Here is a 16,877-nt window from a genome sequence, read left to right as displayed (position 1 = left end):
ATGCTTCTTTTATCTCTTATTCATTCTTGGGTTCTTATCGATTGAGCGCTTGAACAATTCAAGATAAACTGTTAACACTCAGGACCAGACTACTAAACAAACTGCACAATATATCAGCAGTCACCCTAGGCATGTTCCCTGCTGTAAAGGCCAAAGTCTGTGCACTTGGATGAACCTTTGCCTCCTTCATGCCTCCTCTTGTCAGGTTGAATAAAATCTCCATCATGGTGCCGGACGAGCCTGACCTACTGAGGCACGTGACCCAGCTGGACGTGAGGGATAACAGGCTGACGGAGCTGGATGCCTCGGTCTTCCCCAGGCTGGAGGTGCTTCACTGCGAGAGGAACCACATCACCAGCCTGAAGGCTAAGGGCTGCTTGCTCAAAGGCATCTACGCCTCCAACAATGGTGAGTTTGGCTTTACTGTGACCTCACACATTTCTAAACTGAGATCACCGATTTGTATCTTTCTTTTCTGAATTTCAACACATAATGTATGTGTGTGTATGTGTGGATATGTAACACCTCAAAGACATCACCATGTTTTTATATATATTACTTCCATGTTCGTCTGCATACACCCTTAATCCTCATCAGTGCAGCAGTCTCACATCATCCCTCTCTAACATGTCATCACCATCCTCCCCTGCCTAATGCTTCCCCCATTTTCCATTTACCTGCATTTATAATAGACCTTTGTAGGAGACCTTGTCTGTCCTTGCTGTAAGTTAATGTGTTTGGATTTCTCCCTACAGAGCTCCGACAGCTAGATGTCAGCCCTGTGCCCTCCAATCTGAGTTACATGGATATCTCGAGGTGAGAGAAATTCCAGAAATGTACATGAATTTAAAAAATGAATAAATAAAACAGAAATATTTGGAAGTTCCTTCTGAAAGTAAATGCATCTTATTTACAGTACATCTGCCCTACAAGAGCGGAAGGGCAGCAGTTGTTCAGTGTGATGCTTTAAAGATTGTGCAACTACACAAAATTAGGAAATACACGGTCTCTGCAAGTGGAGTGAAATATAAACTTAGAGAGGTCATTTTTAACCATGCTAATCCTGACCTTCTGTACTTACTGTAGCTGTAGTCAATAAAATGCATGAACTAATCACTGCACTTTCCAATACCTTTAAATCAAAATGCTAGTGTTAAAGAATTCACCCATAAGTCACACAGAGCTTACTTCTATTCACTTTGTCTTTAACTTCTTAAAAGGGCATTGTCCACGAGACTGTCACACTTAAGAAAGATCGCATCTTTTAAAAGTTGTATTTATCTTTTTTTTAATCTTTTGTTTAGCTGTTTATCTTTTGGTAAACTGAATCTGAAAGATAGTAAAATGTAAACAAACAAACCAAAGCTGAAGTTTAATATATGGAGCGTTGCAGACAGCTAGGATTCATCATCATCGTCTCTCCTTCTCTTCCCTCAGGAACCATATGGAGTCCTTGCCAGACTGGCTATGTGAGGCTAAGAAACTGGAAGTCCTGGACGCGAGCCACAACCTCATTGCTGAGCTACCAGCACGGTGAGTGCCTCACACAGCAATACCTGTAAATGCTGTACAATACTGCATTATTCCCCCTGCCCTTTGCTGGCCTGTCATTTATCCCCCAAAAGGCCTCATAAATCACACAGATAGCCTTTAACCTCCGCAGCATCCATCCATTCTCTTCTCCTTTATGTACCCTTTTAGAAGGTCAGTTGAGTTGCACCTCTTCGTCTTTTCTATGTCTTACATCGGCTGTGTCAAACTTGCTCCACTCCTTTTCTCTTTCTTCCTCTCTCTCTCTACCTCTGGCCCCCTCATTGTCTGTAGATTTATTTTTTACCCAATAAGTGTCAGGATGATGAATTTCAGCCGCGGGCTCCACTAGAGGCACTGCTATTTTTTGATATATTTTTTTTCTCCCATTCTTATCCATACTGTCATCATCCTTCTGCACTATTGTCATTTTTAATACTGTTTCAGGCTTCCCCGGTTACAGTCGTTCAAGGACCGGTGTGGAAAAAAAGTGTCACCTTATCTATTTACCAACCAGTCTATCGATCTATCTTCATCTATATAGCCATCTAGCTATCACTGTGCAACACTTTTTTTTACACGTTTTTACGAGGCCCTTCCTGTTTGTCTTTAATCTTCTAGCAGTGACCTAACCATCTATATATTCTTCTTGCTGCAGGTTGTTATGCAGCAACAGTCTGAGGAAGCTCAGTGCTGGACATAACCAGCTGCAGAAGCTGCCTGAAAGAGTTGAGCGCCCTCTGCTGGAGGTTTTGGATGTACAGCACAATCAACTGGTTGAGTTGCCCTGCAACCTGTTCCTCAAATCTGACAGGTAGCATTTATTATCAGCTGAAAGTGATTTTTCTTTGACTAATGTTCACCTGACAAGAAGATTAAATGTAGGGACAGTGTAGGTAGATGAAGATAAAGCACAGAAATTCTAATTAGGAGTTTCCTGTGAAGGACAAGACCACCAAGGGCAAGGATGACAGGCAAATAAAAAACAATCAGTCTGTAGAAGGACATGTTTTTTGCAGTGAAGTATTAAGTAAGAATTTATGGAGTAGTTTGCAATTAAAATGAATCACCTCAGTGTTGTCTGTCCCTCTCTGAAGGAGATTTTTTTTTTTCTCCTTTCAGCTTACGATGCGTAAATGCATCAGCTAATAAGCTGGAGCACCTGCCACCATCCAGTCTGTCAGAGGAAAGCCACAGCATCCTGCAGGAATTCTACCTGACCAATAACCGACTGACAGACAAGTGTGTACCCATGCTAACAGGCCATACACACCTACGAGTTTTGCACATGGCCTACAACCATCTCCAGACTTTCCCAGCCAGGTAAAAAAGTCATATGTTAAAGGGGACTTATTCCTTTCCTTAATCTCTGTCATATATGCACAAAAGCAATGTGACGCCTACCTACACACAAACTTCTCACCCATATATGCCGATGCTATAGTGACGCCTGTGCACAGTTTTTGAGCTGATGCTAATGCCAGAGGACGTTGGGGACTCTGCAGTCATTGAGTCAGCACTACATTTTTAAAGATTTTTATGCACCCTAATCCACAACGTTGCATGCTCTTAGTTGCTGTTGTTCCTAAACACTTGCACTTTGCAATAACACCACTTACAGTCGAGTAAGTATCTGGTAGTGATATAGGAACAAAGAACTTTCACCAACTGACTTGTTGCAATTAAACATCCTATTGCAGTGCCTTGCTTGAATTCAGTGAGCTCTTTAGAACGACCCATTCTCAAAGAAATTTTCTGTCAAGTCAGACTGGATGACTTACGTGCTTGATGTTGTACACCTGTTGCAATAGAACCGAAAACACCTGAATCCAGAGATTAAGACGTGTGGCTCAATGTTTTCACATGTACCATTTCTGCTCTGGGATCGGTATGATGTCACTAACTTAACACACGCAAGGTGAAGGTCAGATGACTGCCACAACCGGGATCAGTATGCCATTTGTACTGGGGGGGGATTTGTCTTTTGACTAAGCAATTGATTGTTTCAGTACTATTTTACACACTTGACTTCACCTACTGCTCTCTCTGATCTTTCAGTAAAATGGCTAAGCTGGAGGAGCTGGAGGAGGTGGACCTGAGTGGCAACATGCTGAAGACTGTCCCCACCACCATTATGAACTGCCGGCGAATGCACACACTCATAGCCCACTCTAATGCCATTGAAGTCTTTCCTGAGGTCATGCAGCTGATGGAGATGAAAGTAAGTCAGGGGCAATAATGCATATCTTTGATGCCCTGACTTTGTAATGCATGTGCATTTGTGCGAGTATTGACATCTGCTCTTTGTTGTTGTCAGTGTGTGGACCTGAGCTGTAATGAGCTGAGTGAGATCACTCTACCAGAGAATCTACCCCCAAAGCTCCAGGAGCTGGACCTCACTGGAAACCCTCGCCTAAACCTGGACCACAAGACTCTTGAGCAGCTAAAGTATGTCTGGGTTTTTTTTTTTGTTTTTGTTTTTTGTTTTGGGGGGGGGGGGTGTATTTAGTCCTGCAGTTTTTTTTTTGTTTGTTTTATATGCGCCATCATAGTCCCGTTAATGTGGCTTCAATTTGTACTTTGCATACAGGGAATCTGAGTTACCACATGATGTATGTTTAGTATTTTATTTCACGTATGGCTGTTAGAAATACTTCAAGTGGTTTTCGTTTCTCTTTGCCCCCAAAACAGTGCGGTGAATTTGACCTTGTTTGCGTTTTCTTGTTTTTCAGCAATATTCGCTGCTTCCGTATTGATCCACCTCCGACCTTTTCATCGAGTGAGGCGTCTGGTGGGCCTGCTGTGTGGAGTCATGGTTACACAGAGGCCTCGGGCGTCAAGAACAAGTAAGCACAATTCAATCAATGATGAAATGACAACCAGCACCACCACACTCGCCCGTTGAAGCTGCACTAATCGCAACCTCTTGAGAGTGCACATCGTTAAAGCCGTGCGACTCAAATGAAGGAAATGTTAAAGCGGTGCTCGTTGAAAGCAAGAACTGTGTACATTCACATCCTGTGTGGACTAAATTGCTAATTCAGCATTTGAAAGTGCGTTCTGATGGCAAGTCTTCTATATCAAGGTTCTGCTTTACAGTCAAAGGAGTCATTTAAGGCATTGCTTATGCATAGCATATGGAGTGACATGATAAATAGTTGCACAGGGGAGTTGTTGTCCTAAGAGCTCTCATTCTTTCCTCTTTCAGACTCTGTGTTGCTGCCCTTTCGGTAAACAGCTTCTGTGGGAGTCGTGAAGCTCTGTATGGTGTGTTTGATGGAGACAGGAATGTGGAAGTGCCCTACCTCCTGCAGTGCACAATGAATGATGTGCTGGCGGAAGAAATTCACAAGACAAAGAGCGAAGAGGACTATATGACCAACACCTTCCTTGTCATGCAAAGGTTTGCAATAGATTCTACATGCCTCGTCTTCACTGTGTGTAACAAATTTCTCATTTCTGCCTCAAAAACCTCATCCTCTTCCCGTCTTTCCTTCTTCCACCCTTGCAGGAAGCTTGGAACTGCAGGACAGAAACTGGGTGGCTCGGCAGCGCTGTGTCACATTCGCCATGACCCCACTGACCCTGGTGGCTGCTTCACCCTCACGGCTGCTAATGTGGGAAAGTGCCAGGCCATTCTGTGCCGTGATGGAAAGCCGTTGTCTCTGTCACTCCTTCACAATGTAGGGCTGGAGGAGGAATACCGCAGGATCAGGCAGCACAAAGCTATCATCACTGAGGTAGAGATCTTTTTTTTTTCAGAGTACTGAAAAATTGGTGTAAAGTACATTCATGTAAATGCAGTATTACTTGCATCCTGCCTGAACACTATTGATTTGTATCTCTTTCTTTTTTCTTTTCTCCACAGGACAACAAAGTGAACGGTGTAACTGATTCTACACGAATCATGGGCTACTCCTTCCTCTACCCTTCTGTCATCCCTTGTCCCTATGTGCAGACAGTCACTCTAACCCCTCAGGATGAGTTCTTCATTCTCGGTAGCCGTGGCCTGTGGGATGCTGTGTCCCCCACAGAGGCGGTGGAGGCTGTTCGGAATGTCCCCGATGGCCTGGCTGCTGCTAAAAAGCTTTGCACATTGGCGCAGGGCTACGGCTGCACCGACAGCCTCAGCGCCGTCGTTGTGCAGCTCAATGTGAGTGAAGACTGCTGTTCCTGCTGTTGTTCTGACCCTCCCCAGCCACCTCCCAGTCCAGGCTTGGGACCTTATCCTCCATCGTCCTCTGCCATCAAGGAGAGACCCTCAGACGGCTCCCTCCCTGTTCCCCCCTCCTCCTGTAGTGAAATTAGCAGTGAGATTAGCACCAGTGAGATGAGCAGTGAGGTGGGCTCTACCGCCTCATCGGACGAGCCTCCACAGAGTTCCTTGGTCCTACTGCAAGAGCAGTCCCACCACCCTCACCTTCACTTGCACCATCAGGCCCACTTGCTGCCTCTACAGCACCAGCAGGCTCACACAAGTACCCAGCCCTGCCACTATCTTTTCCCGGGTTCAGAGCTGCCTTCATCCCGAAGCTGCTGTGCCCTCCACCCTGCCTGCTTAGCACACTCCTTTCAGAGGCAGCTCTCTAGTGCCACTTTCTCCAGCGCCCTTTCTGACAACGGGCTGGACAGCGAGGATGAAGAGCCCATCGCTGGGGTTTTCTCTAACGGTAGCCGTGTGGAAGTAGAGGCAGATGTTCACTGCCTGAAAGCACAGTCCTGCTTGTCCTCATCACCCAAAACACCGGTACCCTCATCCTCCAGTCAGGAACGCAACCTGCTCACACTTCCCCCACCTCCTCCACCACCGTGCACCCCAGAGCCCCTAGAGGAGGGGATTGACATGAGCCAAGGGGAGGCTGAGAACGGGCTTGAAAGGGATGAGTCATGGCCGGGAGCTGGAGTGGGATGCGGGGATGGAGGGAAGCTAGCAGGCAAGAGAAGGGTTAATGGGTCCGTGGCACAGCAGGAAAAGAGCCACAACCTTATTGAGGTGGCTGCTGATGCTCCCTCCAAGAAGTCCGGGGGTTACTTCACAGCTCCAGCCCAACCTGACCCAGACGACCAGTTCATCATCCCACCCGAGCTGGAGGAAGAGGTGAAGGAAATCATGAAGCAGCATCAGCAGAAACAGCAGAAGCCTGCTGGGACAGATCAACCCACAGACTACTATGACACCCCTCTCTGAACAGCAGTACCAACTTTGGCCTCATCTTCTTTACATGAACTAAACTGGTCTGATTTTCCTACACATGGACACAAACAAATGAGATTCGGCGAGAGGCTGTAAAATGCACACTGAAAAGTTTCATCAAGCTTTTTCTGTGTAGTCTCTCTTCTCCACGCAGCCCTGTCATTGGAGAGAAATGCACTGTAACCCGCTCCAGTTATAGAATAAAACAAGCAAATGAGCCCTTTAATGATACTCAATCCTCTTGAAAAGCCTATGGACGCAGCTCCAAGTGTCCATGGTCGTGCCCTTCTCACAGACTGTGGAACATTTATTTTTTACATTAGACAACCAGCTGAGTATGTAATCAACACTAGTCTCTTTGCTATAGCATTAGCTTGCCACAACACTTGTTAATATAAATAACAATTCAATGGTTTGTTTGTTTGTTTTTTAAAGAACTTACCATATCTTTTAATGTGAAAGCAGTGAAGTTTCTGGAAGAACTTTTTAAAAGCAGAGACACATAATCTTTTTATTATCAGTGAACTATGTTGAATGGTACACCAATAATACCACATCGAACTGTTGTAGATAGGGCACTTACAATACTGTATTTCTTCAGTAAATCATGGCTCTTGGCCTATAAAATGGCATAGAAATTTTTTTGTAGAAATTTTCAATACTAACTCCTAGGAGTTGCATACTCTTTATGGTGACTCAGTCACTTTTACTAATCTTCTCTGAGAGAAATGGTGATTTTTTTTCTCCAATGATTGTAAATAAGAGAAATGTTGTATACTGAGGCTTTTAAAGGAACTGTATGTCGGTGAAGGTTTTAGTGGCGGGGAGGATGCGTTTGTTTGCAGTTATGGAGGTGTCACCCTCCCTTTCCCCTTTATCTTACAGTGTAAGCCCACACACACACACACACACACACACACAGACACACAAATGTAAATGTGCAGTAGCAGGTCAGAAAACCCAACATTCCATGCAGTATAACTACACTAAGTGGCTCTGGTTTGCCCCACTCCAACTGTGATATCTTGTAGTCATCACTGCATCTACTGAACACTAATAGACCGATCTTTGCATGCACACACACACCCATGCAGACATGACATGCATACAAGCACACATACACAGACACTTGGTTAATATTAGTCCCACCTCCCTCCTACAGTAACTGTTATCACCGGCATGACTGTGTCAAGTTCAGTAATACAAACAAATATATCCACATGGAAAAGAAACAACACAAATGTTCCTGTCTTTGGTATAATAAATTTTAAATTTGTGAATATACTTCATGTTGTCTAGGACTGTTTTTTAACAAATGAATTCATACATAAAATCAGGTTATCATGATTTTTTATTAATTTTTTTGATACACTAATAATGATGCATCGCTCTGCTGTGTTTCCACTGAATGACCAGTAAGGGGCAGTCTAATGTAATATTTTGATCCAGTACAGAATACAAAAGTCTTATTTCTATATCATCAAAAGCCTTGTTTTTTACAGTATTTAGCAGGGAAATTTTTTTTTAAACATTTTCAACTATTTGTTTTTGCTGTGTTCTTCTGTTCACCAAGTTGTCATTGTGAAGTTCAGGGTCTGCCTCTTGAAGTCTCTAACTAGCATGTGAGTTCAGGATGACGGCGTTATTATTATTATTATTCGTGCGTTTTTTATACTTTTTCTTCACGCAGATGACACTGACTACTGTAACTACCAACATTACTGCCAGTACAGATAGAGAAGAGGCAAGTGCAAGGGTGGTTTTGTCACTGTTGGACCCTCTGTGCTGACATCTGTCCCCGTAGTACCACCAGTCGTCACCCACGTCACACCTGGACACCAGAGGAAAAGGATGAACATGAGAGACAGAAAACATACTTGAAGGTTTACCCAGCATTCACCACGTAGCTGATCGTGATGGTGGAAATTAGAGAAAGAAAGAAAGTGTACTTTATTGGTCCCCGTGGGGAAAATCCCTCTCTGCATTTAACCCATTCACTCAGTGAAGCAGTGGGCAGCCATTGGGCGCCCGGGGAGCAGTGTGTAGGGACGGTACCTTGCTCAGGGGTACCTCAGGGTAGCTGTTCAGGGGAATCGAACCCCCGACCGATGTGTAACAGGTTGTTTGACTGTCCAAACTAATCAAGTGCTTGACACTCTTAATGTGCTTGCTGACAGGACATAATTAGTTCACAGTGATATAAAACACAATATGAGAGGTTCAGTAGCACCTCTCAATCTTTTTTCTAAATAGGTGCACTTAAAACAAGTGTTCAACTGTTGCCAAAAATGGACAACACATTGATATAATATTAAAGTGTGTTAACGTCCATTTTTTGGTAAATGCCATGAAGTTAGCATAGTGGATGACATCAAAAGTGCTCACCTGCAAGCAGGTTTGCCTTCATCCACGACACAGACACCGCCATTCTGGCATTGCACATTGTAGCAAACTTCAGAAGGTGTGATGGTGACAGGCTGTGAAGTTGTAGGAGGCAGGGGCTGGCTCACAGTTAAATGGGACACATCTGAAGAAGAGGAGCAAATGAGACAGCAGGTTAAAGAAACCCACGTGAAAGAGCTAATTGTTTGGATTACCTGCTGTGACCTGACCTGAGGGTTAATAAATCCTAGATGTGATCATGTATGCCGAATTACATAGTCCTACTTGTGCGGCTTGCCGAATTAGCATTACAGAATATGTTCGGATTTACAAAAAAATGGTACATTTACAAAATTAAAATGCATCTTGTATATCTGGTGCTTTTACCCTCCATGGTGAGGAGGAAGATGGCATCTCCTCCCTTGATAAAATCTCTGCTTTTAGCTCTGAGATGGGTGAGATACGCTGCAGTTCCATAGCCTGGCCCTAGGAAATACTTTGATCCGTCTGTATCTGTGACCTCAACGCCGACCTTACGAGGATCATCCCAGAAAAATTCATCAGAGCCTGTTAAAAAGAATATTAAAAGAGTGCAAAAATTGTAATACAGCAAAAAGCCATGATTTCATGATTTGTTTGTAATTTGCAAACAATTTCTGTGACTCTTTTTGAAAAAAGTTAAAATGACTGCACCTGCTGCCTTCATGTTGGGGTCAGTGGTGATGCTGCGCTGGTTGGACATGCGCTTTTGAATATGTGGATGCTGGTCCATTAGCATCATGGTTATCTGTTTCCAAGGACATGGCCATATCTGTCCTGTGTCCCCTTCACGGGCCACCAGATGAGCATAGGCTGACAACTGCCCCTGGTAGCCCTCTCTACCGCTGGGGTAAAGCATCATTTGGAAGGTATAACCCTCTTTAGAGGTGAATAGGGGGCTAAATATAGGTGTGTTTATTGGGGTGTTTTCCATAACATGACTGAAGTTTTTAACTCTCCAAATAAATTCTGGGCAGGTGGTCTCTGAAACGTTGATGTCATCCAAAGACTGTCCACCTGATGGGGGCCCAGCTTCCACTTTGGTCCCTTCAAAGACTACGCGGAATTTCATTTTAGCATCTAGACTGACGTGGTGCAGTTGCCAAAGCTCCTGAGGGGACCCTGTTATGGCACATGAGGTAAATGCATTGAATGTATTAAAAAGCAAGTGTACAAACCTGATATTTCAAGCAATATTCTGACAGTAGATTGTGAACAGAAGTAAGATTTCCAAAAATGTCACCTTCTATGGTCTTTATAAGGCGCAGACTTCCATTGGGGTTAGCTTTGTCATACTCTCTGACATAGACCTTCAGTGTGTCACTGGGCCCAGCACTGTTGTAATAGAAGAACTGCAGACATTGGTAGCCTCTTTTGGGGTAAAGCAATCTACTTTCCAGCAGAGCTTTGTCCCCAGTATTGGCTCTGCCGGTGCTGAAGTGCATAAAATACCCAGAGCCTAAAGATATAAGTTTCACTTCATTAATAGGTTCGGTATCTAAGCATGTTTGCACAGTGGATAATAAGACATAAGAGTACTCAAGCCAATCCAAAGCTACAGTGGCTTGCAAAAGTATTCGGCCCCCTTGAACTTTCCCACATTTTGTCACATTACAGCCACAAACATGAATCAATTTTATTGGAATTCCATGTGAAAGACCAACACAAAGTGGTGTACACATGAGAAGTGGAATGAAAATCAGACATGATTCCAAACATTTTTTACAAATAAATAACTGCAAAGTGGGGTGTGCATAATTATTAAGCCCCCTTTGGTCTGAGTGCAGTCAGTCGCCCATAGACATTGCCTGATGAGTGCTAATGACTAAACAGAGTGCACCTGTGTGTAATCTAATGTCAGTACAAATACAGCTGCTCTGTGACGGCCTCAGAGGTTGTCTAAGAGAATATTGGGAGCAACAACACCATGAAGTCCAAAGAACACACCAGACAGGTCAGGGATAAAGTTATTGAGAAATTTAAAGCAGGCTTAGGCTACAAAAAGATTTCCCAAGCCTTGAACATCCCACGGAGCACTGTTCAAGTGATCATTCAGAAATAGAAGGAGTATGGCACAACTGTAAACCTACCAAGACAAGGCCGTCCACCTAAACTCACAGGCCGAACAAGGAGAGCGCTGATCAGAAATGCAGCCAAGAGGCCCATGGTGACTCTGGACGAGCTGCAGAGATCTACAGCTCAGGTGGAGGAATCTGTCCATAGGACAACTATTAGTCATGCACTGCACAAAGTTGGCCTTTATGGAAGAGTGGCAAGAAGAAAGCCATTGTTAACAGAAAACCATATGAAGTCCCGTTTGCAGTTTGCCACAAGCCATGTGGGGGACACAGCAAACATGTGGAAGAAGGTGCTCTGGTCAGATGAGACCAAAATGGAACTTTTTGTCCAAAATGCAAAATGCTATGTGTGGCGGAAAACTAACACTGCACATCACTCTGAACACACCATCCCCACTGTCAAATATGGTGGTGGCAGCATCATGCTCTGGGGGTGCTTCTCTTCAGCAGGGACAGGGAAGCTGGTCAGAGTTGATGGGAAGATGGATGGAGCCAAATACAGGGCAATCTTGGAAGAAAACCTCTTGGAGTCTGCAAAAGACTTGAGACTGGGGCGGAGGTTCGCCTTCCAGCAGGACAACGACCCTAAACATAAAGCCAGGCAACAATGGAATGGTTTAAAACAAAACATGTCCATGTGTTAGAATGGCCCAGTCAAAGTCCAGATCTAAATCCAATCAAGAATCTGTGGCAAGATCTGAAAACTGCTGTTCACAAACGCTGTCCATCTAATCTGACTGAGCTGGAGCTGTTTTGCAAAGAAGAGGCAAGAATTTCAGTCTCTAGATGTGCAAAGTTGGTAGAGACAGACCCTAAAAGACTGGCAGCTGTAATTGCAGCAAAAGGTGGTTCTACAAAGTATTGACTCAGGGGGCTGAATAATTACGCACACCCCACTTTTCAGTTATTTATTTGTAAAAAATGTTTGGAATCATGTATGATTTTCGTTCCACTTCTCACCTGTACACCACTTTGTGTTGGTCTTTCACGTGGAATTCCAATAAAATTGATTCATGTTTGTGGCTGTAATGTGACAAAACATGGAAAAGTTCAAGGGGGCCGAATACTTTTGCAAGCCACTGTAAAACTGAAACATAGACTAGTTTCACATTTTACAAGTCTGTCATAAAAAAATGTTTAGTGTGATCTCATAAACAAGAGACCACACTAAATATGTTCACATGTTCCTATGAAGATATTTTTTCAAATGTTCTATGCAGAGGAGATTTTGGTACACTAAGAAGTATCTGAACATTGTTTTAAGAAAGAATTGTAAAAATATGAACCTATCCTTTCATACATTTCATAGTAGATTGTTCTCACCAGTGCATTTGCCCATGTTGGAGTAATCAGTGTCAGGCCCTCCAGTAGCTGTTGTAACCCTGTCCCAATCTGCCTGATCCCCTTGTCCCTGTATCATACCACAGATGTTTTCACGTTCAAAGTCGCACGAGTCCAGAAAGGTGGAACCTTGAGCTGCAGAGCAAATTTCATAAACACACATAAACAAGTGTTGCAGCACTTTGAACCGCAATAAACTATAAAAAAATCAAGGGACAAGCCATGTCATGAACATCATTATTGATGAATGTAACAAAACATGAAGTTGAACAGATCAGTACTGCAGGTGCAGGACAAGTTGACTTTTATAATGGAGAAAATAAAATAGTACTTGTGCACTGACTGCTGAATCTTACTGCAGTTATAGAGGCGGTTCAGCTTGAGCAGGTCACTGTCGCTGAACTCCATACGCTGGCCAATGATGTCACTGAAAGCAGGGATCTTGGTGACGATGGTGGGCTCCATGCCGTTCTTAAAAGCAGTTTTACTGTAGTGCATCATGGAGCTGTAGTCGTAGGGGACGCCCAAAGAGCTGGAGGTGGTGTCATCATAGGTGTTAAAATTGTGTCCTTTACCTGCAAATTGGACATACATAAAGGCGCCATTGCAGTTTCATCCATTGTGACATTGCATTACTTATTATTGTATGATTCATATGACTTGGACCATAAATGCTGCTTATCAACAGGTGTCAGAGACTGCTGACTTATAAAAGTACTCATATAACAATACTTGGGTAAACAGGTACGTCATGAAGAAATCACCACATAAAGAGATAAAACTTTATGAGAGGATGAACAGCCAGTGTTTAAACACTGTAGTTTGGTTGGATGAATAACAGTAACAATACCCTCTGTAATGCGGTCCCACATGATTTCGACATAATCATCACGGTCTGCCCTGGACTGCTCGTGCCAGAAACCCAGCGCATGAAGGAACTCATGTTCAATGGTGGCAATGTGGTCACAGTTTGTTCCTATAGACAGTCTCTGCTTCCCAACATGCCGGTTGCCAACAGAGGAGAAACAGCTTATGGAAAGAAAATGAGGCTTTTGTGAAGATCAGATAAACTCCCAGTGTCTTCTTGCCAATACTTTTCTGTAGTAAAAGTACAGAATAAATACACTCACTGGCCTCTCTGTTAGGTACATCTAATCATCTGCTTCTTAATGCAAATATCTAATCAGCCAATCAAATGGTATTAACTCAGTGCAGTTATGCATGGTCAAGTCAACCAGCTGAAGTTGAACTAAACATTCGGATAAGGTAGAAAAGTAATTTAAATGATTTTGAGTGTTCTGTGGTAGTTGGTGCCGGATGGGCTGGTATGAGTGTTCCAGAAACTGCTGATCTACTGGGATTTTCCCACACAACCATCTCTAGAGTTTAGAGAGAGGTATCCAGAAAAGAGAAATACCCAGTGATTGGCAAAAAATGCCTCCATGATGTCAGAGGTCAGAAGATAATGGCCCGACGTGTTCGACTTGAGAGAAAGGCAATGGTCACTCAGTTAAACAATCAAATTATCTCTGAATTGACAACATGTTGAACTTTTAAGCAGAGGAGCTACAGCAGTAGCACGCCGAGTACTGCTGCTTTCAGTAGAGAACATGAAAATAGAAAAAACTAGGCAAAACATTGGCTGGTATGATGAGTCTTGATTTCTGATATTGCACTTAGAAAGCCAGGAATAGAACCTTATTGAATCTATGCAATAAAAAATCAAGGCACTACTGAAGGGCAAAGGGGAACCAACATGGTACAAGCAACGTATACTTAATTGAGTGTCCAATGAGTGTATATAATCCATCTAAAAAGAGATTTTAGAAGAATACGTTCTTCTTGCCTTACCCATCCCCTTTAAAGACAGAAATGTAGTTTGCTTCTCCACTCCATGGCTTAAAGTCGATGCAGGTCTTGAGCCGGTACTGCTCAAAGGCCTTGAGAATCACACCTTTTGCATTGATCTCTGTGTACAAAATGAAAAATCAGTTTTATTATAGTTGAAAAAAGTTCTTTACGGTACCTTTTTTTAAGAACAACTGTAAGCTCCTGCTGAGTTATGATTACAGATGACACCCATACCCATATATTTTTGTGAAAGCACAAAAATATTGATAATAAAATGTGTTTAAATATCCAATTTATGACATTTGGTTTTTTTAATCTAAATTTTATCATTAATATTGTTTCCAAAAGCCATTAATAACATTGCATTTAGTCAAAAAGATTTTATTCTTTATTCTATTTTACTTTATTTTTAACTGCTTCAGATCCCATTGGCTTGTTAAGTAATAAAATAATACATAATCTGAAAAGATTATGTATTTTTTTTTCAAGTGCTTGAAAACAAATAACAGGAACAAGATTCATTTTAAAATTAAAATTAAAACATTAAATACTTGTAAACACAGAGCTAATAAAAATAATGCACATTTTCTCATTTATTTTGCTTTATTTATGCCACATGACTGTATATGCAAATATACTGTACTGTAGAGGCTTAAGTATGAAGCTAAATAATTTCAAATTGTAAAGAAAAACCCCCAAACAAACAAAAGGAAAAAAAAACAAGCTCGCTTTTACCCAAGTCATCTTGCATGTAGTATGGGATTGTCTTTGGCCACCTGTACTCTTCCCCTATTATAGAATTTCGGGGTTGCTTCTGCCACAGCCACAAAGAACAAACCACAAACAAAAGAACAAAATATTGAGCCATTGTTGAACTTTAATCCAATCCATTAATTTGTGTTGTTGGGGAAAGAAGTTCAATTAAGTTACCTCATCAAGAACTATGTCCCCTTCTGCAAGGTTCAACCCTGCCTCTGATCAGATTAAAGCACAAAGAAAGTTTAAGAGAACTGAATTTGGAATTTGGAAGAAAAAGAGAACATTTTCTTCTGGGGTTTTTTTTTCTGTTTCTTTCCTAAAATACCTTCATTGATATCAAAAATGTCAAGGTCCCGTCCACCGTCCACATCATAGACTGTAAAATCAAAGTAGTAATTTAACATGAAAATTAGTAAAAAAGTAACAAAAACAGTTAAAGTAGCCTTTGCTTGTTTGAGAAAAAAACTTACCTAATAATTTTGCTGCTGGCTAAATATTAAAATAAATGAAAAAGGAATACTGGTTATTGATTTTCAAGTGTATAAAAGTCAACTTTCAAGTTCTCCTAAGACCACTTCTGATAATAAAAACTAAACAAAATGACAATTTCTCACCAAGCAGAGTGTGGTACCACAAAGGAGGCATGCAGTGTAAAGGATGAGCACACCTGTAGGTTCCCTTCCTGCCATGCCATAGAATCTCCCTCTACAAGAGTGTCCAAATAAGACCTACTGAGCTCTGACGGGCATTCAGGAAGAAGAAATCAGAAAAGTGCATTTGGGGTGGAGAAATAAAATGCGTTCACAAGTCAATAACTGACAGAGCTATAATGGGCTCAAGTTAAACGACAACTTCAATCCACTCTGTTATCAGCCAATAAATCTTTGCACATTTGCAAGTAGCAGGCCTGATATAAGACATGTTGAAATTGATAGCAACCTCCTGATCTATGTGTACATTTCTGTTTTCAGGACATGTACTGTTATTATCGATTTCTATCTACACTGCATAAAAGTCAGCAACACTGTGGAGTGCTGCTGACTTCAACTGAGGATATTGTTGGGTGATAGAAGGAATACTTTGAAGACCTCCTTAATTCCACTGACACGTCTTCTATAGAGGAAGACGTGCCAGTGGGAAGACAAGTGTTCTGACTCATGCATTACAGAGGGCAAGGTCACAGCGCAGTTAAGCAACTCCTTGGTGGCAGGCTCCCTGGGATGGATACAGGAGGAACAATGCAGCTTTCGTCCCGGTTGTGGAACACCGGACCAGCTCTTTACCCTCTCGAAAATATTTGTGGATACATGGGAGTTCACCCAACCACTCTACTTGTGTTTTGTGGACTTAGAGAATGCATTCAGTCGTGTCCCTAAGAGTATTCTGTGGGAGCTGCTCCGGGGAGTATAGGCGCTCTGGCCTGTTGTTACGAGCCATAAGGGCTTTGGAGTTGACGTCACGCCGCAATGCATTATGGGAGCGCAGCGCCATTTTCGGGGTCTACGAATCAACACAAACACACTGTGTTGGAACGACGACTACAAGAAAGATGCTTAAGAGCCTCTCAAAAGAGAATGAACTGTATAGAGACCGATTGCGTCCAGAGGCGAAGCAGCGGTACTTGCAGAAAAGAGCGTGCATTGGAAATGTGGACCCGTATGACATACGGCCGTGGAGTAGAAACCCTGAAGACCAACCGCTAC

The 16,877-nt window shown here is 42.6% G+C and overlaps 2 protein-coding genes across 2 annotated transcripts in view; one reads left to right on the top strand and one right to left on the bottom strand.

Annotated features, from left to right (window-relative positions):
- Positions 1-8,008, top strand: part of phlpp1 (PH domain and leucine rich repeat protein phosphatase 1) — a 51,726-nt gene extending 43,718 nt beyond the window's left edge. The window contains exons 7-17 of the mRNA XM_004542752.4: positions 206-408; positions 756-816; positions 1,438-1,533; positions 2,189-2,344; positions 2,653-2,853; positions 3,589-3,751; positions 3,848-3,978; positions 4,263-4,376; positions 4,739-4,933; positions 5,042-5,270; positions 5,399-8,008. Coding sequence (XP_004542809.1) covers positions 206-408; positions 756-816; positions 1,438-1,533; positions 2,189-2,344; positions 2,653-2,853; positions 3,589-3,751; positions 3,848-3,978; positions 4,263-4,376; positions 4,739-4,933; positions 5,042-5,270; positions 5,399-6,718 — 2,869 coding nt within the window. The 3' untranslated portion in view covers positions 6,719-8,008. The remainder of the gene's footprint in view (positions 1-205; positions 409-755; positions 817-1,437; positions 1,534-2,188; positions 2,345-2,652; positions 2,854-3,588; positions 3,752-3,847; positions 3,979-4,262; positions 4,377-4,738; positions 4,934-5,041; positions 5,271-5,398) is intronic.
- mep1bb (meprin A subunit beta b) lies at positions 7,995-15,819 on the bottom strand. Its single transcript, XM_014412241.2, has 13 exons — positions 15,789-15,819; positions 15,500-15,550; positions 15,346-15,389; positions 15,151-15,229; positions 14,416-14,533; positions 13,415-13,593; positions 12,921-13,139; positions 12,547-12,699; positions 10,389-10,604; positions 9,800-10,267; positions 9,494-9,673; positions 9,110-9,251; positions 7,995-8,555 (listed from the first exon to the last, which is right to left on the bottom strand). The coding sequence occupies exons 1-13, from the start codon at positions 15,817-15,819 to the stop codon at positions 8,336-8,338; spliced, it is 2,100 nt and encodes a 699-aa protein (XP_014267727.1). The 3' UTR covers positions 7,995-8,335.
- Between the last annotated feature and the right edge of the window lie 1,058 nt (positions 15,820-16,877).

This window comes from Maylandia zebra, linkage group LG18 (assembly GCF_041146795.1).
Source record: "Maylandia zebra isolate NMK-2024a linkage group LG18, Mzebra_GT3a, whole genome shotgun sequence".
NCBI lineage: Eukaryota > Metazoa > Chordata > Actinopteri > Cichliformes > Cichlidae > Maylandia > Maylandia zebra.
The sequence above is the reverse complement of the archived record's forward strand: the minus strand, read 5'-3'. Positions and strand labels throughout refer to the sequence as shown.

What these genes read in the sequence shown, in the direction of transcription:
- mep1bb (XM_014412241.2), bottom strand. Translation starts at nt 15,819, where the DNA reads ATGCCTCCTTTGTGGTACCACACTCTGCTTG. An exon ending in TCTGTCTTTAAAGGGGATGG is followed by an intron (nt 13,594 to 14,415) that starts GTAAGGCAAGAA and finishes TCTTTCCATAAG; the next exon opens with CTGTTTCTCCTCTGTTGGCA. An exon ending in CAACATGGGCAAATGCACTG is followed by an intron (nt 10,605 to 12,546) that starts GTGAGAACAATC and finishes TTATATCTTTAG; the next exon opens with GCTCTGGGTATTTTATGCAC.